Genomic DNA, 24987 nt, shown 5'->3' on the forward strand with positions numbered 1-24987 from the left:
CTGCCTTAGGCATGAAAGCCAACTGGTTGATCTTGGGCCAGTGATTTTTTGTCAGCCCAAATAACCATGCAGGGTTATTGTGAGCAAAACAGGAAGAGGAAAGACTATTAAGTATGTTCATCACTTTAAAGTATTTTTAAGAACAATAAAGAAAAAACCAGTAAGCAAACATAATTAAATCCCACCATTGTAACCCATTCTAACTTACATCTAAATTTCCTATTTGTAACAGCTGTTCTTTATGTAAAATATAGCTCAGAGTGCAAAGATCTCAGATGCTGGTAGGAGTATCTGAGGAAGGAATTGAAAAAAAGTATTTTAAAACTAGGGGTGACATGATAGCAGTGTTCCAATATTTGAGCAGCTGCCATAAAGAAGAGAGATCAACTTATTTTCCAAAACAACCAAAGACAGGACAAGAAACAATGGATGAAAACTAATCAAAGAGAGAAGCAACCTGGAATTAAAGAGAAATTATCTAACAATGAGAACAATTAACTAATAGAATAGCTTTTGCCTTCAGAAGTTGTTGGTGCTCCATCACTGGAGGTTTTTAAGCAAAGCCTGGGTAGCCGCTTGTCTAAAATGGTATAGTGTGAGCAGAGAGGATTGGAATAGAAGACGTCCAAGATCACTTACAGCTCTATTTTGAGTACATTAAACTATGTATATATTAGAGGTATAATACACTTTTTGAATTTAAAATTGAATATTTTAAGCTTGAAACAGGTGTTTTGCATTCAAAATGATTTTATTTATTTTGGAATTGTTTCAAGTTTAAAACAGGGTGATTCAGAGCTGTTGAAAGCTTGAATGATTTCTGCAGTGATCTAAACAATATGTGTGTCTGTGTCTGTGTCAGAGAGGGGGGGGGAATGCCTCTGCAGCATTGGGGCTCTCTTTGCTGTTGCATGCTGTATTTTTGAAGGTGCACATGCCACTGATTTCTGTGCTGCAGTTCATAGCAAAGTCATCTTGTTCCATTTTTACCCACAATTGCTGTTTCCAGATTTTTTTAAAAAAATCTGAATAAGGTATATTTATTTTTCTATATTCACTAGCTTAATTTTGTGAATTAGACAAAGTAATGGAGCATAAGTCTAATAGTCATATTAGCTCAATGGTTAAGCTAACCTCCATATTCAGTTCTAGCATATCTGAATATTAGCCTGGTGCTATATTTTGCTGGGAAGCTTTACAGAAATATCTTGCAAAATTGCATTGGAGCTAGGAAGCTGAGTTAGACAGCTTAGAATGAGCCACAAGAATTCCTGCCCATATGCTATTAATGAAGGGTATCAAACAGAATCAGAAAATTTATGCAGGCTGAGGCAAGGTTAATTATGCAATTAAACTAAGGCAGAGAAAGCTACTTGATTAATCTAGGCCAGTGATGGTGAACCTTTTAGAGACCGAGTGCCCAAACTGCAACCCAAAACTTACTTATGTATCGTCAGGTGCCGGGTGGGCATGGCCCATTGGGTGGATGTGGCCCATTGGGTGGGTGTGGCCAATTGGATGGGCATGACCCATTGGGTGGGCATGGCTGCGTTGGTAACAGTAGACTGGGTGGGACTAAAAAGTTCAATCAATCAATTCCAACTTTGTGAGACCTTTTTTTTTCCCGCGAGAAGTTGAAATTGATTGATTGAACCTTTTTTTTTCCACACGATGAAGGAGGTCTAAAGTGAAAAGGTTTTATAAAACCCAGCTGAAGGCCTAGGATTGGGGTGACGGCGTGCGTGTCCATAGGTTCGCCACAACAGATCTAGGCAATGGACTCTTTAAATGTCTTGTTCATGTTAGATTCTTTGAGCAACTATTGTGTTTGGCTTTGCAGAAGAGAGTATATGAACAATCAGGATTCTGGCTGGGAAGTAAGAGCTAAAGGAAAACAGTCCTATGTAGGAGAAATTGGATTGCTTTAAAACAGAGGTCCCCAGCCTTTTGGGCACCAGGGACCGGTTCTGTGGAGAGAGATTTTTCTGTGGACCAGAGGGTGCGTGATTTTGTGTGCTGCCTGTATCCTGTGGATGGGGCTTTGCTTGTTTGTGCAGACCAGTTGCTGGCATGCCGCGGCTATGTATTGGTCCACGGACTGGGGATTGGGGACCCCTGCTTTAAAACATCAATAAGTATTAAATGCATCTTGAAAAATTAAAAAATGCTAGTTTTATAGTTGTCTCTTCACTGCTATTCCTGTTTATGAATACAGAAAACACTGCCTCTGAGATAACACTACAATCATTACAGTATAAATAAAATAGTTTTGCTGGTACCTGATAGATCTTTTGGCTTAGAATAATGAAAGTATTTTCCAACACAGCTGTAGGTGATCAATTTTGAGAGCACACTTATGGGTTGATATACAGCTAATTCCCAAGTTACGAACATTCACTTAACGCTCATTCGAAGTTACGTAATCAGCACCCCCTAGTGTTTACGAGCAGGTCTCAAAATTATGAATATTGCAGAACCACGGAAGTCATTCGCTGCAATGGCTCTGCAACGTTCACCATATTCCCCCCAATCCCCACAACTGGGTGGGCGTGGCCCATTGGATGGGCATGGCCCATTGGGTGCGCATGGCTGCAATGGTCATCGCAGATGGTGGGCATGGCCACCTCAATGTTGCTCCTGGGGAGGAACTATTTGCCAGCTTCTCCATAAAGTCATTGGGGAGTGCCCTGCTACCGCTGCTCTCCTCCACCCCCACATGGCACCTTTCCAGCTCCGATGTGTCACTTCCTCTGCCACTGTGTGGGACTAAAAATAAAGTTCAATCAATTAATTCCAATTTTGCGAGATCTTTTTTTTTTCCTGCGAGAAGTTGAAATTGATTGACTGAACTTTTTTTTTCTTTGCACACAGCAGCGGAGGCCTAAAGCAAAAAGGTTTTCTAAAACCCAGCTTAAAAGCCACTTGCCCAGGGAGATTTTGATGCAGGTTGGTCATGGACAGGACTGAAGGACTAGAACTGGGGTGATGGCACGCATGCTCACAGGGAGGGCTCTGTGTGCCACCAGTGGCACATATGCCATAGGTTCGCCACCATGGGTATAGGGATTGCTGCTGCTGATGATGATGATGTTTGAGTAATATATAAATCACTAGTGAGGAATTTCCTGCAGACTATAATAAGAAGTGAGAATCTGCCAGAAACTAGATGACATGGCTGCTTTTAACATGAACAGTAACCTCTGCCTGCATAATTCCCCAACTGATAGTGATGTTAATTAGATCACTATAAATTCGACATAACCCCCTTTTTAGAAATTAAAGCCATTAGTTTTATTACAAAAATAACTACTATAGTTTAATCCGATGATCCCTAAAACTATAATAAAGTATACCAATGCTATCCCAATGATAAACTGCATTCTTCATAAATAAGTCCAGTGAGTAAAGCTATCATTACAGGACAAATTTAAAAAATGATTGGTAAATCTCCTGGCCCCATTTTCTCTTCCAGAAAGCAACCCCTGCCTGCAGGAAAGCAGCCCCAATCATTTACCTTCATAAATGATGCATATACTGGTGCCTCAAAAAGCAGGTTTAGTCCCCTCTGACGTTGCCTAAAAAATTACAGATGATGACCTGCTTTTCACCAATGATTTATAAGCTAGGCTCTTTTCTGAACACAAGTTCAGCACTGTTTTGAAACTGTACTAAATTGACTGGTTGCTGGATCAAATGACAGGTATATGATTAAGTGGGAGGGAGGAGTATTGAGAAAACTTCCACCCATTTTATTCAAACATTTCTTCCACGTTTGCATCCAGCTATGTAGTGGGAAAATTGACAATGAGCAATTGTCAATGAGCAGCTAAGGCCAGAAGTATCCTATTAAAAAGTAAGGGCACATTAGCGAAAACAGTGAAGCATTTGCAATATACTTTTTGGTGATTGTATCAGCAACATCTTATTGGCCAAATCCAATTCTCTCATTTTAAATTAAAAAACAGATCAATGCTTTTCTTTAAAAAAAAAAAAAAAGAATTCTAAAGCTATCTGTAGAGGACCCTGTCAAGACTTGGCAAGCATTTTGGAAAGCTCTGATCAGGCACCGCATGGAAGTCGTCTCTATAGAAGCCAGATGCCGAGTCTCTCTGACAGACCAAATCAAAATGGTTATGAAAGGAAGAGCCCAGTGATTTAAAGAGAGAAGCCTCAAGCTGCTTATAGGCCTTGACAGATCCCCTGTTCATTTCATCAGCCACACCATGGGCGACACCATAGTCCAGAGGAAAACACATTATACGGGAGAAATGGAAAATACTGAACAACTAAATATGACTTCAAGCTTTCTCAGCTGTGAGTTGAGATGAAACAACAGCATATAGTGGAGATAATATCATATAAAAATAGTTCTGGAAACCACGCTTATGCTGTGGATCTGGGAATGATCAAAGTATAATATGCAATTTTTGTAACTTTGGAAGACTCCTCCCCATTTCTCCATTTCTTTTATTGTGTTGAACTCTAGATTTCTGGCTTCACTTTAACGTTCTTAGGGCACGAAAAAATTCGCAGATTAGAGATCAGCCTCATAAGACCCAATTCCATTTCTGCCCTTTTTGCGTGGACTAAGTGATCTTCTCCCTCTCATACTATCGAGAATTAGCCGTACTATTTCTCCGACTCCTAAACTTGGACTCTTCTTCGCCGTTAGCCCAAAGCAGCGTTCAGAGTTTACAGAAATAAGACTCTCCTTCAAAAACCACACAGGCTTCACCCTTCTCTTACCATCTGCTTCCCCTTTCTTTTGACCTCAGTTTCACCCAAACAAGAGAACCCACCTCCCCTTCCCTGCGCTACGCACTTCGCCCTAAACTAAGCCAACCTCCTCTCAACCTCACTTTCCCTTTAAATCGTACTTTTGTCTCCGCCCTCCCGCCGCCTCATCTTCCTCGCGGGCGCGCGGGCGCGAGTACTCGTTCCCAATTCTTCAGCTACTTTTCCTCGCGCCGTCATTCTGCCCAGGCCGCGTGCTCAGGCGCGCCCCCGCCTGGTCCTTCCCTTACCCCCTCTCCACAACCTAACTCTTGGTTTAATTGGGCCTTTCGGGAACGCGCTTCGCGCAGCGGGTTTACTTTTCTTCAGGTGGCGGTGGCGAAAAAGTAGCTAAAGAAGGGTGGATGGGAAGAGTGGTGGGCGCGTTATGTTTCCGTGACTGGCCGTTAAGGTGTCCCTTCCCTTGGATAAGGATTGGCACGCAGAGCATCGAAGCTGGAGAGCGAGAGACTTGCGCCTGCCCCTTCTCCCACAGGTAAAAGCCTCGTTTTCCCCCTTTTCCACTCCTGAAAATGCCCCCTTCCTCAAATACAGTCGCTCTCCCCACTATTAAAACTGCCCTCGCCTACCGGGCAAGCAGTGCTAACCCCCTCTTCTCTATGATGTTGATTATCCACGAGGCGGGACCCCCCACCTCCTTCCCAACTTGGAGATGTTTCCTTCAATCTAAAACGTCCTTCAGTTCCCGGTTAATCTTTTCTACATCCCTCTCTGTAATCGGGGCTCCAATACTAGTCGAAGGCAAAGAGTTCCAGTTCCATTGCGGTACCGCCCGCCTCCATTTCTTCTGCCCAATCTACATCAGCTATTTACCTCCTGCCCCCCACCCCGTCATTCTTTTCTCCCCCATTCTTTCTTACTCCTTCGTCTCTCACACAAGCATCATCAACTGCTCTATACCCTAGTGGCATCCCTTTAATTGCAGGTGATCTGCCAACACTACGCAAGACCATACTACAAATACCCTTTCATTACCCTTCTATACCCACAAAAGAGAAAGTTGGATTTGGTTTTCTCATTCCTTTTATGCACATTGAAGTGGAAATTCTGATTCTTATTATAATATGCTGTTGGGCATCACGGATCATTAAGGTATGTAGAATGTGTAAAGCAAAAAGTAAAAAATAGTGCTTCTTGGATAGATTTGTGCACATCAAATATGCAATCCTTTTCATGATCTTTCTACTCCAATCAAACAATGCTGCTGTGGCCTGCTAACTGCTAAAATACTGATAATGTTACCTAGGGGGTAAGAAAATGTTTACAAGCAAACATCCAAGCTCAAGGAACACCAAAGTCTTCACTCCTAAAACAGTTTTTGCTCCCAAGCAGTAGCTTATCACTTTTTATTTATTTTTTTAAAAAACTATTTTTAAAGTATTTATTCATTTATTATCTCTTAATTCTGTCATATAAAAAATAGATCTTAGCAAATCTTAAAACATCCTCTAAAAATGCAACCTTTTCTAGAGCAACTCTGTCATTGATCCAGTTATTCTAACTGATATTTCTAACACAGAATTCCTTCCTAAACTCAAAGTCAATCCATTGCCTTCTTTATAACATTATCTTCCAAAGGTCATTATATACCATCACAAAGAAATATTCTTATACCAAATCACTCTAATTTCTGATATAGTCACATACAATTTCTTGTGATCTATTGTTTTAGGGTAGCTATCTATCTAGTATTATTATAATAACAGTGCAACCCAAACAGATTTAAAAAGTAAACAACAGGTTCACTTCAAAGTAAGTAATACAGTAATTGAACCAAAGGATTACTTTTCATTTTATTAGTTTTCCATGTGAACTATTTATTTACAAAAAGTACCTGTGTATTGCCCTTTGTAACTGTTTATCCACATGAGAACTTTGTTATGTTATGAAATGATAGACACTCAGGTATTGTTTTCAATTGACATTCTTCTGTGTGCACCTTTTTACACAGAAGTGGTATTGATATAGAAAATTCATTCTGAATAACTAAGGATTCAATTAACACTTCCTGAGACAATCCTTCAGTCTGTATAATCTATTGTCCGTTAATCTGACATCACTGAATTATTCCTGCATTCTTATATTCTCAGTGGATCATATTTCATCAATACCACCACTATTCCAGTAGCTTTTTCATTATATCTTTTTAAGTAATTCAGTCAGGCTAACAATTTTCCATCTTAAGGAGATTTTTTCATTTGAGTTTTTCATTCTTATTTTCTCACTTTAATGTTGACTGCTAATATGAAAACATTTCATGATTCCTCAATATTCTATTACCTTAGCATGTACCTTAGATTGATTTATCTACGAAAATTATTTTTCCCATGGTAACCTATGATTGCTATCATCCTGTTTAGTGTTTAACCTTTATTATCTTACTACTTGTTAAATATCAAGTAGTACCTTTTATCTTCATATGTACAAAATAAATCTTTTCTTCATTTCTAATTAAATGAAACAAGTATTTTAGAAAGAAATAGTGTGTGAAACAGGCTTTCTGTGATAGATATTTCAGTTCTCAAACAGAAGAAAAGGTTAAGCAACTTTCCCTTCTCCCTTTTAAAAGAGGGAAATGTGACAGCAAATAGTTTTCTATAATAGCATTTTGTGATGGGAATTTTCTAAGATTGCCTCCTACCACCACTTTACTTATGTCATTTCTTGAATGTCCATAAATGTATTTCAGGTAGACTACAGCCTCTTAATCTCATTACCTGCCATCCTCCATTTCTACATATTTCTTTATCCCTTGTTAGTAGTTTTAATACAAATTTCGTTTTACCTCATTGTTTTTTTGTGCCTTTCTAAAAGAAGTCTTGAAAATGGAAAACATCACATTTAAAGTTTGCATTTAAATCCCATTGCCATTGTCAGTACTACATAATTATGTCTGACATGTGGTTCCTCATCCCCTTTAGGAAAACAGAAAAATAGGGCGGCTTGTACAAATCTATTCCCAGTGTCTGCTTATTAGTATAAGTGTCTCTGCTTTACTCTTTTCTCTTCCACTTCCAGAATCTCAAAACTTAGCTTATTTTAGCATAAACTAAGGTCCCCTGTTCTTCCCCATCCTAAATGCCAGTGTTTCTACATTCTTATCTTTTAGGCTGGCTCCTAATAAAGGAGTGGATGGGACTGGCTGCTAATCTATAAGAACCTGGAATATTTTTTCTTTCTAGCTTTTTTCTGCAAGTGCAGAGTCTATGTAGGTTGAGAGAAAGTGCCTGGTCCAAAGTCATCCAGCCAGCTTTCATGCCTAAGGCAAGATTAGAACTCATATTATCTTGATTTCTAACCTAATGTCTTAACCACTAGAGCAGATATGAATTTGCAGTAAATGTTCAATTCATTTTTGCTTCCTTGAAATTAAAGATGCTTTAGGACAGTGGTTCTCAACCTTTTTAATGCCGCGACTCCCCAACCGGTCGTAAGTCGAGGACTGCTCAACCAGTCGTAAGTCAAGGACTACTCAACTGGTGCAGCACCGTTTGCAGAATGGGACTTTTGGCGGGCTCAGCAGGGCAGAGATAGCCTGGACAATTCCTATTGGCTTTTGAAAGCCAATAGAATTAGACTCTATTCAAGAGAGTCTATTCTATTGCTTTCAAAAGCCAATAGAATAAAAGGGAGTAGCACAGCTAAGGAAAAGGGGGAAAAAATGGCGGACTGCATTGTTTGGCGACCCCCGTGAAATGGTCGTTCGACCCCAAATGGGGTCCCGACCCACAGGTTGAGAACCACTGCTTTAGAAAGACATTACTATCGTCTATTGTCATTAAATCACAGTTGCATGTTTCTCAAATTCTGTTCATTCTTTTCTGGATAGTGTTAAAAGGACAGGCTGGGGAAGGGGGAAAGGAAGGATGAGGTCTCCAATTATTTATTAAATTTTATACAAACCCCAGATTCTGTAATCCCCAAGTTTGATTCATTTTCTTGTTTTCTTAACTTTCTAATCATGTTACATCTCTGCCTAAGCCCTTTCCTTGCATGTAGAGCAATTTAATAAAAGGAATTTAAACTTGGTCTTTGCCTTGTGACTTAATCTTGAAGTTACTTGTTTGTAAAAATGCTAATAGTAGCAATAAAATGTTTTCCGAATGCATCATTCTCCTTGGTTGACTGTTTTTTGTTTTTTTTTCAACACATGTAAAAGATTGAACTTCACATGTTTTTATATTGAAAATATTTGTTTCAACATTTTTATTTAATTACAAACGTCTTAAAATGTAGCTTGATGTTCATTTCAGATGGCTACAAGAAGTTTGTGTTACTGGCTTCCCAACTCCAGTGAGCAGTGTACAAAAAATAAAAAAAAATAGCTTGATATGTTAAATCACATAGCACAGACTAAAATGATCTAATAAACAACAAAATAAACAAAATAAAACAAGTCTTAGACAAATAATAAACATTGCCCCAGACCTGGTACCAAAGCCAAATTTGAGGGGAAAAAATATTGCAAGCATGATTGAATAGTGGCATTGAAGTAAATTAATTTTTAATGATTTAAACATTGTTTTACTATCTTTGTAATTTTCTTTGGAAAATGAATTGATTTTGCATCTGGAAACTCATTTACCAAATTATGATTTAATTCTAATTCAATAGTTTTTTTACCTGAAAAAGTCTAATACTTTTTATATTGCTTTTTATTAAATATTGCTTTTTATTAAATAGCTAAAAATAGCTAAAAATTGAGTTATCTCTACCTTTTCATCAGTTTTATTCTATTATCCTAAACCTCTAAACCAGTTTTAATTATAATAGGGGCTAACCAGAAGGAAAGATAAGAAGGGATCTCTTTACTCACTTTAGGAAAAAAAGAAGGGAGGGAAGCCTGTGGGTGCTACTCTTAGATTATTTTCATCTTACTGGCCACAGCTTAGAGGTAATTACTGAGACAGCTCAGTAGTAATTACCTCCAGATTTCTGTTTGTATTTTGCATCATGTTTGCCTTGAGAATAGAATACAAGGCCATAGGACTGAGAAGTACTTGCTACAGCAATAGAATCAAAGGGGGCTATTCTATGAGATCTTTTGTTTTTGAAGCAATGGGCTTTGTAAGAAGCAAGATTTCATTTCTCATTTCATAAGAATTTTAATAGACCTGTTTCTAGCATTACTGCGAATGATGTTATATATACCCCTTTGATAACATTGCTCATTTTATATTGTTACTATCTAATTTATTTAAAATTCCTATATCGACCTACAACTGAAACATATAAGAACTTACATTGTGCAGGACCTTGAAGACTTGGCTCATTGCCCAAGCTTTTGGCCAGGATGGTTGAAACCTTCAAGTAATATGTGTGTGTTTTAATAAATTTATTTATTTATAGTCTTAAGCTTCTACAAATATTGATCAGTGTTAAGTACTGGCTTAATTGATGAGAATTGCTTGGTTTTGTTTCAGATTTTTTCCATCCTCTAATCCAGTGGTTCTCAACCTGTGGGTCGGGACCCCATTTGGGGTCGAACGACCATTTCATGGGGGTCGCCAAACAAGGCTGTCTGTCATTTTTTTCCCCTTTTCTTTCGCCACGCCCCTGGCACCCGGTGATGTATAAGTGGTTGGGGGTCACCACAACATGGGGAACTGTATTATGGGGTCGTGGCATTAGAAAGGTTGAGAACCACTGCTCTAATCAGTTTTATCAAAAATTCTCAAATTTTCCTCAGTTAAAGCAACATGTTAAAATATCATAAAATAAGTATCAGTGATCAAAAATAATGACTTTCAAGAGTCACATTGCTTTGTTAATTCTAGTATTTTTAACATGATATTTTGATCAGGAATAAATCATTTTGGATTGCTTGTAAATTTTGGGAATTGAAGCTACTGTACTGAAGTCATTGTGATCCAAACCCCAATCAGTATGGGAAACTTGGTTCCCTCCATATATTTTCAATTACAGTTCCTACAATCTTTTGCTATAGACTGTGATGATTCAGTTTCACTTAGAGACAAACATGAGTTTATTTAAAATAGATGTTGATTCATATTTTGAAATAGATTAGAAAAACACAACATTTGGTTTAATGTGTTTTGTATTGATTAGCACTATAATTTTTTTTCAAATGTATTGTTTTACAAAATAGTATTATATTTTCAGACATAGTAGTCCTGAATGATTGAAATATGCATATTTGCATAAAAATATATGCCATATTTTTGCAACTCTTTTTAGCTCTTTTTTGGGTAATGTTAAATTGTATTTGTAGATATGGTTGTCTATAATTGGGTATAAAAACTACTCAGTTCCAGACATTACATTGACATGTTTGTGGAAGGGAAGGCGGTACTATTAGAACTGTTCAATCAAGAAGAGTTTCCAAAAACTTTCTAGTTCATGTTTTTGACTGAATTTCAGCTGTTAAAGGAAATATTCTTGCTTGAGCACAATTTGTTTCCTAGTTTGACTTTTGTATTATTCACATGTTTTCTTATACTTCACCTTAGCCACAAGGTGCAGAAATAATTGTAAAATCCTCTATTTTAACTTCCAAAAGGGAAGAAAAATCAATAAGCATTATAGCATGTACAGTTTTGTTTGCTTGTCTTATATGTAACTTTTACTGCTAAATTTTGTATTGATTATTAGATTTATATGTCATCTTTATTTTATAGAATTTAAAGTGGTATACAACATTTTCCGCACTCTTGTGTTTTCTGCTGCAACAATCCTTTGAGGTGTTTTGGAAAGAGTTTGGCTGCCCAAAGTTAGCCAGTTAGCTTTCATGACATGGCTTTCAACAAGGAGTAAAATTCACCAGTTTCTAGTGCAACGCTTTAGCCACTATACCAGACAGGCTGTCACTTAAAACATAGAGACATAAGTGAGATACGTGGCATACAATTATGAAGAATGAAGGCTAAAAAGCTAAATAATTCAAAATACCAGTTTCCTATTTTTCATTCACTTTTTCATCATATTTGCTTCACTATAATTTTCAGTAACTATACCAACATAAAAATGGGACAGTAATGGAGAAAATAAGTACATTTACAAGTTGGAAGAGAATCTCTACATCAGTGGTTCTCAACCTGTGGTCGGGACCCCATTTGGGGTCGAACGACCATTTCACGGGGGTCGCCAAACAATGCAGTCCGCCATTTTTTTCCCCTTTTCCTTAGCTGTGCTACTCCCTTTTATTCTATTGGCTTTTGAAAGCCAATAGAATAGACTCTCTTGAATAGAGTCTAATTCTATTGGCTTTCAAAAGCCAATAGGAATTGTCCAGGCTGTCTCTGCCCTGCTGAGCCTGCCAAAAGTCCCATTCTGCAAACGGTGCTGCACCAATTGAGTAGTCCTCGACTTACAACCGGTTGAGTAGTCCTTGACTTACGACCGGTTGGGGATTGTGGCATTAAAAAGGTTGAGAACCACTGCTCTACATGGTACAGATTTTATAGAATCTGCCTTGCCACTTTTTAAAATTTTCTCATCGGAAGCTTCCCACTTTAGTAAGCTTTGCATAGCATTTCTATTGTTTTGGCCCTCACTGTTCTTTGTCACAATTTTAAGACAGTTGACTTCATCTATAGTCTTTTGTTACAAGAACTTTGAAAATGCTATACTTGTTCATTTTTTCTTACAGTCTTCTAAAACTGTCTTCTTGTTGATATTTGTTTTATCAGATTTTCTCACAATAATTTCAGATAGGTTTCTTACTGCCGTTCCAGTTATCATTTTCCAGGTTTATAACTTTTCTATCCAGCTATTGGAGTCTACTGACTCAGGCTCGCTCTTATTATTCACATCCATTGTTAAGCATGTTTTTCTAAGATTCTCTAAAATCTCCACTCATTTCCTGTTCACTGACTGATCAATGCTTTTGGTTATAGCTAAACCAAATTTGTGCTAAAAATCAATTTACACAATATAGAACAAAGGAATTTATCAGCTGGATCTAGAAGCAGATATGTTTTTTTTTTATGAAAAGGAATCTCTTGGGTGTCCTTATGGAGCAGTTACTAAGCAAAAAGATAGCCTGTTGATATTTAATACTATTGTTATTACCTTTGGGAAATATTGGATAGAATCCTGTAGTTAGAAATAAAAAGAATGGAGTTTCATATGTTGAAGGCATAATTATAAGCATTCCAATGAGCAAGAAAAGTAGAAACCTCTCAACTTATAGAGGAATTTAGAGAAAGATTATGGAGTATAAAACATACATTTCAGTTCAATATGATATTCTACTTTTGCTTAAAATAGAAGAAAGAATGCACAAAGTAAAATGTTTATGAGCATTATTGAAAAATGTTTATTGGAACCAGGCACTGAGGCAATATTTCTACAATTCACTTATGATTAGTTCTTCTATATTCTGAAAAAAATAATATAAGATTCTTATAATTTTCTCATGAGATTGTTGTGTGAATTAATGTTCTCTTTGTAATAGTTCACCAAGACAGGAACAGAATTTTATATTTTAATTTAACTCTTACTATTTTGGAACTGAGTCTCATTGGGTGAGAAAGATGAGAAAGTATGAGAAAGATTGCATTCTAGTAGTTGGATTCTTTGAGTCAAATAGTCTAAACCCTCAAATATATTTAGAAATAATATGTGAAAATATTCAAATACATATGATTTAATTGGGTATATGTTATTTAGTATCTTCAAAGCACTCAGCAGTATTCATTCTTCTATTTTTAATTTTTATTACTTTTCATTTAGAATATAAGATGTCGACTGAAGGGCAGAGAGTTGATGGTAGTCCAAGTACCAGTGGAGGCAGCTCTGATGGAGATCAGCGAGAAAGTATTCAACAGGATCAAGAAAGAGAACAAATTCAACCCAAGAAAAAAGAGGGCAAAATCTCTAGCAAAACAGCAGCTAAACTTTCAACCAGTGCTAAAAGGTATGTGCTCCTTGGGTTAATTTTCAGTCTCTTTTCTTTTAATAATTATAATTGATAGTCTTATCATATTTATATGCTAATGGACTGATTGACAATTCTGCAGAATGTGCAATAACAGTTGCTTGTTTAATAACTATACTCATCTCATTGTTATTAAAATTGGACCATTTTATAAGTCATGTATGTATGTGTACATGAGTAAGAAACAAATTAATATTCATATTTGTCAATGAATCTTATAGTTAATTAGTCTTAAACATTTCAGATAGAATAACACAGTAATTCTTACTGCTGTAAAATTCACATTTCTCCTCCCCCCCCCCCCAATTGGGTAGATAGCATAATGCTTTACAGCCTTCTCTGAGAGGTTTACAGAGGTAGCATATTGGCCCCAATAGTCTGGGTCTTTTTACCTTTATATTACCCTCAAAAGGATGGAAGACTGAGTCAACCTTAAGCTGGTCAGGATCAAACTCCTGGCTGTGAGCAGAGTTAGCAATACTGCATTCTAACAACTGCACCATAAATATATACAATAAAATATATAAGTGTCACTTTTAATTTTTTAATAAAAGTTTCACAAAAAACAAAACTAGCACAAATTAATAAATAATAAAAGAAGAAAAGAAAGAAGAAAAGTACAGAAAAAATATGAGAAATAGAAAGAACCTTTCAATTTTAGCAAATATAATTACAAAATTATCCTTTAGTCTATGATTTAAAAAATCATTTTTTCTCTATCCAATTTTTTTTCTAATCAAAACTGAAAATCATGTGCATTTTTCTCCTTTCGAGCAAGAGTCTATAAGGGATTTGAAGTCGACCTAAAATGTAAATATTTTTTTTCTCAGACTAAAGAAGTTAATTTAGCTATCTCTGCAAATTTCATTATCTGTGCTCACTGTTCTTCCATTGTGGGTAATGTTGAACCAGTGTGACTTTTAATTTTATAACGCTGAATGATAGAATATCTTAGTATTTTGGCTTTCTTTCTTACCTAAGTGGTAAGCAAAATCTAGAGAACACTCAAAGATTTTTAAAGTCATGATTATTGTATTTAGTTTTGGTATAGATAGAGCTTGGATTAATAGGTTTTTCCAAAGCACATGACTTTAAAAATCTAAACATTTCTTGCTTTTCCAGTATTATTGAATTGTACACATTCTGACAACACCATTTTGACATACTGCAATTCCATTCTTCTCTGTTCCGTTTAGGTAGTTCACTGACTTTGCAAATTTATTATTTGTAGGTACTGTTAATTTGTTAATGATTTTGAGATGATCTGCGTATCCAAATATTTGAACATTTCATAATCTAAAAGAGAGCTTCTGAATTCAAAGTAAAAAATGCAGTCCAGGTTGTAATTTCAGAGGTTTATCATCAATAGCTTCATCACGATTATCAAGAAATTATCATTAAGAAAATAGAGTTAACTTTTTAAAAGGAGAATATAGCTTTAATTAACTTTTAAAGAGAAAAAAACTTTTCTGGTGTACTCCTGTTATTAACTTACAGTTTACCTTATACAGTATATTAAACTAGAAGTTTCATTCCATGAACTAAGGACAAGTCCATTTTTTGAAAGATTGTATAGGTAGATCTGGGTATAAGCCCCAGAGAAATAATATTAATACACAGTTAGCATTACATGAGATTACAGGTAGTCCTCAACTTACAACTAGACATTTAAAAACTGTTCATAGTCACAATGGCCCTGGAATGGGTGGTTTATGATCCATACATGTTTCACCAGCCTATCCTGCTCACATGACTGTATTTCGGGCACTTGACAACCTGTTTATATTTAAGACAAGTTGCCAACTGCCTTGCAATCATGGGAACTCTATTTGCAATCTTTTCTGCCAGCTTCCTCAGAAAATCAATGGGAAAGACATCAGGAAAAATTTCAGGTGGAGGGGACATTAGCACTTCATACAGTGAGAGTAAATCCTCTCATTTCTTTGAGGAATGAACCTCCAAACTGGCAAAAATAATAGAAACGTAAATATTTTGAGCCTTTTAGAACATTAGCACTGTAGGGAAGAATACTAGTGAATGCCAGCATCACTATCCCTTTGAAAGAGAAAATACTAACAAATGCCAGCCTTTTGAGCTTTTAGAACTCTGGTATTGATTACTGTTCTCCAGCATAATGAGTGTAGCATCCACCGCTGGGTAATATCAGCCTTCCTGCTCAGTTGAGACTAAGTCAGAACTTTAGCCACGCTTCCCTTAGGCGGTTCCCTCCCAGTTTTTGACTTAGTCTCAGCTCAGTAGGATGCAATTTATTTGGCTTCTCAGTTAGGCTAGATAAATTAGATATAATTCAGGTTTATTGCAAGTAAATTGGATTTAGGATTTAGGCTTTGACTTCTGTAGATTGCTAAAATTCAGTTAGGTTTAATTTAGGGGATCCAAGAACAACTTGGGTGTCCTCTGAGTCCCAAGGGCCTTACAGGCCTTTTGCGGAATGAATTTCAAGCCGCGCCGGATCGCCGAGGGATTTAGCCACGAATCAGCTGTTTAGCACTGTAATCGGAGGCTTGTTCATCGGAGGTTCCCGGGAGCGCGGCTCGATCAGGCGACCTCAATTTTCCAACCTCGTGGCCGTTGTACACAGTGATCCAGATCGCAGTGGAGGCTGCGCAACCTAAACACGAGTTGTCTGGCCTTATAGCAAAAAAGGGAGGAAAAGCATTAGTGAACTAATTCCCTCTCACCTTTCTCAGTCCAAACGGTCTGTGCAGATTGGGATTTCTCCCTGGAGCGTCACCATTTTGGGAGATGAGGAGGTTCATGGCCGCCATTTTGAGTTGCAAAACAGGCGTGGTCACCATTTTGAGGGCCCTTGTGTGCTATAGTAGTACCATCGGGCCTGATCCCAGCTAAATTTGGCCTGCTGTGCCAGACTTTCAAGGGGGATTTCCAGCACTCCGTTGCTCATTTCTTTCCTATTCAAGGAAATTACAGAAAAAAATTACAGAAAAAAATCCGCCATTTTGGATTTCACTAGTGATCACACTTATACATCACAAATACTGTTCTTTCTGTATTACCCTCTGAGAGGGAATTGATTTAGAATCCACCTGTTCTTATTAGTTCGCGTCACTGTGCCAGCAGGGCCTAGACAGGCAGTTCTAGTGAACTGTCTGGCTGTTTGCCATCGCGGTTCATCAGAGCGCGAGAACCTCCCTCTCTGATAACCAGATCTGCGTGTTGTTTTCCCCCATTCCTGGACATCTCCTACTCGAATATCCAGTGTGCGATGGCAGGCAATGCAACGCCTCAGGCATTGCAGGGCACTGACGTTCCCCCCGCACAAAAAAAGTGCAGATCTACTGATTTGGAAGCGGGGGGAAAGAAAAAGGCCAAGACAAAACACATAGAGCCCTCCAAAGCAGCTGAGCAAGAGGCCTCGAGGAGACATCAGGCACTGGAGAAGGAGTTCTCCAGAGCTCAAAGGCTCAGGTCCAGTGAAGCTGAAGTGGTTCCTCCCGTTTCACTGGACCCATCCCCATTCGGGCCTCAATTCGCGCCTTCTCACGATGCTCCTAGGGCATGGTCTCCTCAGGGGGAAACTGAACAGGTTGGTCCCTCCTGCTCCTTTTTCCATCACACAACAAGCTCCTGAAACCGCATACACTCCCACTGCAGCGGGAATTCGTTATACAGACCAACAGGAGGCATGGTCAGAGCATTTCCAGGCATTCATGCATCATGCCTTTGGGCAATTTATGGCCTCATCCATGGGTCAAAAGTCTCCACAGGTACCACCACCTCCGCCCATACCTTTACCTCAAATGGGGCGTGCCCTGTTAACCGGCTCTGGTGATTCTGAGACATCTTCTCAGGGGAAGAGGAGTCCGTGGACCTGGAGACGGCAGAAATGCCTATGTCAGAGGATGAGGAGGCAACGCCGGATCCGACCCCGACATCGGGTCTTTTCGATCCTTACCTGTTCAGGTCATTGCTTATGAAGGCCTGTACCGTGGCCAAATTGGCTGCTGAACAGGAACCTAAACCATCTACCTCCACTGAACAAGAGTCTAATCCTTTGTTTGCAGAGAAAGTAGTGGAAGAGAAACAAATTCCTTGCCCAAGTGTTTTCTGCGCCACTGTGGAGAAACAGTGGGCCTCATTGGCTACTCTGCCTTCTCCCGATAGTACGGAAAAGAAACTCTTTAATGTTTCCTCTTCATTTGCTTCTTTTATAGAGGTGCCTACTGTAGATTCTCCTCTCACTTCATTGTTCTCCACATCCACTATTCCAAGAGATATGGCTGAAGCCCTGAAGGGGGAGGACAAGAGTTTGAGTTTTCTCTCCTCAGAGCTCACCAGGCCTCAGCATGGGCGGTCAAGACGGCAAAAGGAGACCATTCCCTTTTTCTCCAGGGCATCCATTATGTGGCTTCATGAACTGCAGGCCCTGATTTCTCCTGACCAGGTGCATGCACACCAGACGTTGGGAAAATTACTTGCCGCATTGGAATATATGGCAGACACATCTCTCCACTCTGCCAGGTACTCTGCCAGATCTATTGAGGCCACTGTCTCATCCTGCAGGCTGCTGTGGTTGAAACAGTGGAGGGCAGATTTAAAATCCAAGTGGCGCCTATCAACAGACACGTACAGCGGTACAAAGTTATTCGGCCCTGTTCTTGAACTATACCTTATAGAGGGGAAGGACAAGCGCAAGGTTCTTGCACACCCCTCTAAGAGGCCGGATAGAAGGCCCAGCAGGAATTCCTCAGGCAGTCCTTTCATGCAGGAGGTTCCTGGGAGTGGAGGCAGCCCTTTCGGACTGGGCAGTCCTGGGAATGGTACAGAGGTTCTCAATCCTTTTCCCCCCAGATAGGACAGCAGGACCGCCAAAATCCTGGAACCAAGAGCCAATTCCAGTCCAAGTGACCCTTTTGAGGGTCCGGGAGCTGCCCTTACAGGTGGTCCAAGTGACGCGAAGATGGACCCTCCCATAGGCGATCGCTTAGCGCTGTTTGCCAATATTTGGGAGGTCACCACAAGCGACTCTTGCGTAAGGGAGACCATAAGATACGGTATCGCCCTGGAATTTATATCCATTCCTCCAGACCGCTTCATTTAGGGTCCCACCTCAAGGAACACAAACAAGGTCGAGTTAATTGTTCTGTCAGGAAATTTCTCCTTAGTTCTAGGTTGCTTCTCTCCTTGATTAGTTTCAATCCATTGCTTCTTGTCCTGCCTTCAGGCACTTTGGAAAATAGCTTGACTCCCTCTTCTTTGTAGCAACCCTGAGATATTGGAATACTGCTATCATGTCATCCCTAGTCCTTCTTTTCATTAAACTAGACATACCCAATTCCAGCAACCATTCCTTATATGTTTTAGCCTCTGGTCCCCTAATCATCTTTGTTGCTCTTCTCTGTACTCTTTCTAGAGTCTCAACATCTTTTTTACATCGTGGTGACTAAAACTGGATATACTATTCCAAATGTAGCCTTACCAAGGCATTGTAAATTGATACTAATACTTTACATGATCTTGATCTTGATGCAGCCTAGCACTGTGTTGGCTTTTTTGGCAGCTGTAGCACACTGCTAGCTCATATTTAAGTGATTGTCCACTAGGACTCCAAGATTCCTCTCACAGTTACTATTGAGCAAAGTACCACCTATACTATACCTGTGCATTTGGTTTTCTTCCCTAAATGTAGAACCTTGCTTTTTTCACCACTGAACTTCATTTTGTTAGATAGTGCCCAGTGTTCAAATCTGTCTAGATCCTCTTGTGTCTTAAGCCTATGTTCTGGAGTATTGGCTATTCCTGCCAGCTTAATGTCTTCTGTAAATTTGATGAGTTCCTCATCTATCCTCTCATCCAAATCTTTGATGAAGATGTTGAAGAGCATTGGGCCTAGAACAGAGCCCTGGGGCACCTTACTACACACTTGCCTCCTTGTCGATGCAGTTCCATTGAGGATTACATGCTGAGTACAGCCAGTCAGCCAACTATGAATCCATCTGGTGGTGATGCTGTCTAACCCACATTTTGCTATCTTATCAAGTAGTAGGTTGTGATCTACAGCATATCTCAGTGGTTCTGAGATCACATCTGCCAGTTCCTTGAGAACCTTGGGTATAATCCATCTGGTCCCAGCCACCTCTGGAAACCTCAACCAGACAAGCCCAGCAGTGCAGCCAAAGCCTCAGCACTGCCCTCTAAGAACCCTGACATCCTACACACAGGCAATCTTCTACTGCCACAGTTTTCATCATCTTGCTCAGAGGGCATACTTGCAATGGCCTTTCATGAGATACCATGTTTCCCCGAAAGTAAGACCCAGCCAAAAAGTAAGCCCTAGCTTGATTTTTGGGAGTGGGCCTATTCCCAAAATAAGCCTTAGTTTTGGCGCAAAAATCAAGCTGGGAGGAATGGGGGGGGTTGAAGCTGCCTCACACGCCCTGTACCTGCTTACCTTGCCAATAGGACTGCCGCAGTCAGGCCTCCCATGCCACACTTGTCAATCCGCATTGCTCGTCACCAGTGCTCCCACTCCCAGCAGAAGGTTGCACAGAGCTTCGGGCCATTGCTGCTACTCGCAGCAAGACACTGCATGGTGCTTTGTGCCATTTCTACTGCTTGTGGCAAGAAGCCACACGGTGTTTCGGGCTGTTTCCTCTGATTAAAGCAGCATACCACATGGTACTTTGCGCTGTTTTCACTCCTCCCAGCAGGACGCTGCATGGTGCTTTGGACTGTTTCTGCTGCTTGCAGCAAGAAGCCGTGTGGCGCTTTGGGCCGTTTCTGCCAGCAGAAACGGCCCGAAGAACCATGCAATGTCCTGCCATGAGCAGCAGAAACGGCCTGTAGCACTGTGTGGCTTTTTACCACAAGCAGCAGAAATGGCCCGAAGAGTTATGTGGAGTCCTGCGAGCAGCAGAAATGGCCCAAAGTACCATGCAGCGTCCTGCTGCGAGCAGCAGAAACAGCCCAAAAAGCCATGTGGCGTCCTGCCAGGAGGAGCAGAAACGGTGCAATGCACCACATGGCGTCTGGCTACAAGTGGGGGTAAGCAGCCACAGAAGAAGTCAAACAGTGGCGCAACAGGTGTTGGGGTGTGGGAGGCCTGGCTGTAGTGGTCCTAAGGTAAGACATTCTCTGAAATTAAGACCTTGTGCCTCTTTTGGAGGCAAAAAAAATATAAGACCGGGTCTTAATTTCAGGGAAACATAGTAGTTGCTGGCCACACAAGGCCTACCTTCCCATAGTAGTTGCTGGCCACACAAGGCCTACCTTCCCAAATTACTGCACATGATCTCGGGAAGAAAAACTCAGATGGCTAGCAGCTGTCTCATGAAAGGCCAGGCCAGACTAAATTGATCAGCATTGTCTTTTAATTTGTAATTAAAATCCTAGTTTTATTCCTGGTGATTAACCACCTTCAATAAAACTGTTTTTTAAAATACTTCTACTATTTTAATTTGTATTTCTTTTCTTTTGAGGATTCAGAAGGAGCTTGCAGAAATTACATTAGACCCTCCTCCAAACTGTAGGTGAGTTTTGAAGTTTATTTATCTGTAATACCATGTGATATTTCATCTAGCATAAACGTTTGCATAAACGTTTCTTCAGTTTCATTAGACATACGATGAAAAGGTCTGGAAATATTTGAAATATTTACAGGAAAGGCTATAGTGTCACATGTTTTCCAGGGAACTTACTTCAAAATATGTTTGTGTGAATCTGCCTCTTGCTGATACAACTCTGGTTGAGAAATTATTTGGAGATGTAGGATCATTTGAATCCTTCTAATATCTCTTCACATCCTACTCTGCATTTTAAGATGCTTTGGTTAAAAAAAGGTATACTATAAATCAGAGAATATTAAAAGGGGTTATTTAACTTTTATTTAAAGGGGTGCCTGTCACTGTTTCTGGGGCTGTCCTGTGGATCTAAGGCTGAGCACGTTCTGGCTTTGATGGTTGGCACCAGGTTATAGATCAGTGTCCGGTTGGCCTGGGCTGGGCTGAGGTGCAATGGGCTGGTCCTTTGCTATTTCCAAAGCAGGTCCCTGGGCCAGCAGAACCGCCCCACAGGCCTTGTGTTTGACATGTCTGATTTAAACAGTCTAATGTTATTATTGATTATATTTCATCAAGGAGCTGTAAACTTCTAACAACCAGACAGATTTTTAAAAACAATCCAAATATTACAGAAAGATCTTTAAATTTCCCCCCAATCCTATGTGGTTTAATAACTGTTAGATTCTTTATTGGAAAATATTACCCAACATTAGTCTCAATTCAGATCATTTACGTAATATAATTGTAGCAGCACTGGATAGTGGATATATGGGGAATTATATGGGAAACATTAACATAAAAGAGGAAAGAAGAGAAAAGCTTGTATTGTTCTTCTTCTCCACATTATTTCTATTCCAAGTTCAATATACTCTCAAGCTGAAGGAAAAGATACAGCAAAAGCAAAAAAAAAAAAAAAAAGATTATTGTGTACTGAGATTATAGTTCAGCCCAACTATGCTATGAACAACGTTAATATAACAAGAAAAACTAGATGTGTACAATCCATGAAATCGGGGAGTCAGTTTTTCACTGTCACTTTATACAGCATTATCTTAATCTTTTATCTGCATAAGAAACATTTTGGCCTTTTTTGTTTCCATATATTATGCACTAATTCATCATGCTCATAACTTGAGGGAAAGAAGGAGGGAGTATTTCAGATTCTCACCTTATTTCCTTACCGCTGTTGTTGCATAAATAATTCCAAAGAACATGAATGTGTGTAATAATTATTATACTGTATATACTTCATGTAATAGATGCTGATGTAGACAGTAAATTTCAAATGAATGACAGTTTTTGGAATGTTTCCAGATTATAATTTATACAATGATATATTATTTTACATACTTATTTTTTGCATAAACAAAGTTTATTTTACAGAAACACTGTGCAGAACAATTTGTAAGACTAATCTATAAACTGGGTGTATTAAAATTGACTTTTTCCTTGCATGTTAATTGCTCTCATGGTTATTTTTTATAAACTTAAACTTAAAATTCTTAAAATGTTCTTACATGCATTAACTAAGAAATATACATAGGAAGGCTGTATCATTATTTACTGTTCCTTTAAGCAAAGAACTGCAGTTTTCTAAATTATGCAGAAAATTATGTGCTTGTGTCATACAGGGCTGTACTAAAAGCATCAGTCTTATTTAATCAGTCAAGTTTAATGATGACTTTAGGCACAAATCAGTATTTATTCATACTTTACTGAGAGGTGTGATTGTGTACTATTTCAGTAGATATTGTATTAAGTCTAAATTTTATAATTGTATTAAGTCTAGATTTTATATCTGTATTGCAATTATCCATTAATGAATGGCTGTAATAAATTATTATTGAAAGAAACTTAACTGAAGACTTATTTTTCCTTAGGGAATTAAAATATTTTGCCTTTTGAAACTGAATCTCATCCACATTCAATAAACATAGCATGTAAAAAGAAAGTTAACAATCAATTCAATTTCCATGAGATACCATGCACATAACATTTGCCATGTTACTAAGTAAATCTCCTTTGCGTCTTATCAATACCCTTCAAGTATTGAAACATAGTTTAATTCTCTAGCAAAAGAAGCAATAGATGATATGTTTGGGCAAAATAAAATGATAGTAAAAACTCCTAATTTGTCGTTAATTGGATGTAGACAATAGAAGTCAAGCACCTGGAGAACTGTTTCTGCCTGAATGTGGACAATAGAAGTCAAGCACCTGGGGAACTTTTTCTGCCCAGGTGTATAGAAGAAATAGTAAAACAAACACATATTAAAAGAAAGTGAAGCAAGTAATTAGAAGACTTAGTGCAATGGGAATTTATAGTATCTGCCATTAGTCTTTAAGTTAGCAAATTTGAGGGCTAGGAAAGCATATTACGTTGTATTGATTGTTCTCTTGGTTCAAGGAATAATACTATTAAAGGAAATTTAAAAACTACTATGGCTCACTGGCCAGTTATAAAATTATAGAAATATAAAACAAAATGCCAGTCTCTTCTTGGTATGCCAGATAATTCAGTGTAGACAAATCCAGCAATGGGAAGAAAAGTTGTTAGAGATGACTGGGAAGACAAGTTTAAAAAGGGTAACATCTAAAATTCAACCTTACTGACGACCTCTGATGGGATGGACTTATTTCGTTATTGTTGCTATTGTTTTAATCTAGTTTGGGCAGACTGGTAGAGCCTTTTTCAGTATTTTAAGAGTGAAATTGCAGCAGACAGCATGCCACTTCAATGCCCTGTAGAGACCAAATAGTATGCTCCAAATAGCAATGTTAAAGTGCAGTTCTTGCTACCGTGTTTCCTCAAAAATAAGACTGGGTCTTATTATTACTATTTTTGCCTCCAAAAGAGGCACCGGGTCTTATTTTCAGGGTAGGCCTTACCTTACCTCCGGCACTGACAGCCCCAACCAGTTGGTCCACTTCTTCTGGGGCTGAAGTTCTGCAGCTGCATTTGAGCTTGCCTTTTGCAGTCAGGCCTTTCCAGAAGGCCTAAGCAGCCGAGTATCAAGTTATGGATCCAATCCATAGTTTGGTGCTCAACTGTTGAGTTCTTGCAGAACCGAGCTATGAATCCATAGCTCAGTTCTTGGCTGTACAGACCTTCTGGAAAGCCCTGTGACTGAGAAATGCAGGCCTGGCTGCAGAAGAGGCCTCAGAAGAAAAAGTGAGCCGACAAGGAAAGGTCTGGCTGCAAGATAAGTGGGTGCAGGGTGAATGGGGCAGCTCCACACCCCCACCCCCTCCCTAGCTTGATTTTTAGGTGTGTGCCTCGCCCTAAAACTAGGGCTTATTTTTGGGATAGGCCTTATATTAGGCCCAGCCCCTCCCCAAAATCAAGCTAGGGCTTATTGTTGGTATAGACCTTATTTTCTGGGAAATACGGTATATTATAATAGTGTAGAATCTTTGGGTAGTTGAAGTCCACAAATAGGCCTGAATACTTTCAGGCCGCAGAATTCTTACTTATGTGAAATGACCACTGATTAGCAATTATCATGTTTTCTAATACATAATCTGTCATCAAGGATCTACTGTCCCTCAATGAAATCGTTTATAGTAAAGCTTTGTGACTTTGAGAGCAACCCAAAGCTTGTGTTCTAGGAATTCCTGATAAAACTACCAGTATACTTCTTCAAAACTAATTTTGAATAATTTCAAAATTTTCATTATGCCAAGGCACAATGGAAGCACTGCATCTAGCAACTCCATCTTTTTATTCCCATTAAAGAATGAGGATTCTAAACTT

General features: G+C 38.9%; 1 protein-coding gene across 1 annotated transcript in view; it reads left to right on the forward strand.

The window, feature by feature from the left end:
- The first annotated feature begins 4951 nt into the window (after positions 1 to 4951).
- Positions 4952 to 24987, forward strand: part of UBE2E2 (ubiquitin conjugating enzyme E2 E2) — a 91299-nt gene continuing 71263 nt past the window's right edge. The window contains 3 exon segments of the mRNA XM_039343655.1: positions 4952 to 5269; positions 13489 to 13672; positions 21154 to 21204. Of these exon segments, the coding sequence (XP_039199589.1) occupies positions 13497 to 13672; positions 21154 to 21204 (227 nt within the window). The 5' untranslated portion in view covers positions 4952 to 5269; positions 13489 to 13496.

Source organism: Crotalus tigris, unplaced genomic scaffold (genome assembly GCF_016545835.1).
Source record: "Crotalus tigris isolate CLP2741 ecotype Arizona unplaced genomic scaffold, ASM1654583v1 scf7180000017871.4482833, whole genome shotgun sequence".
In the NCBI taxonomy this organism is placed as follows: Eukaryota; Metazoa; Chordata; class Lepidosauria; order Squamata; family Viperidae; genus Crotalus; species Crotalus tigris.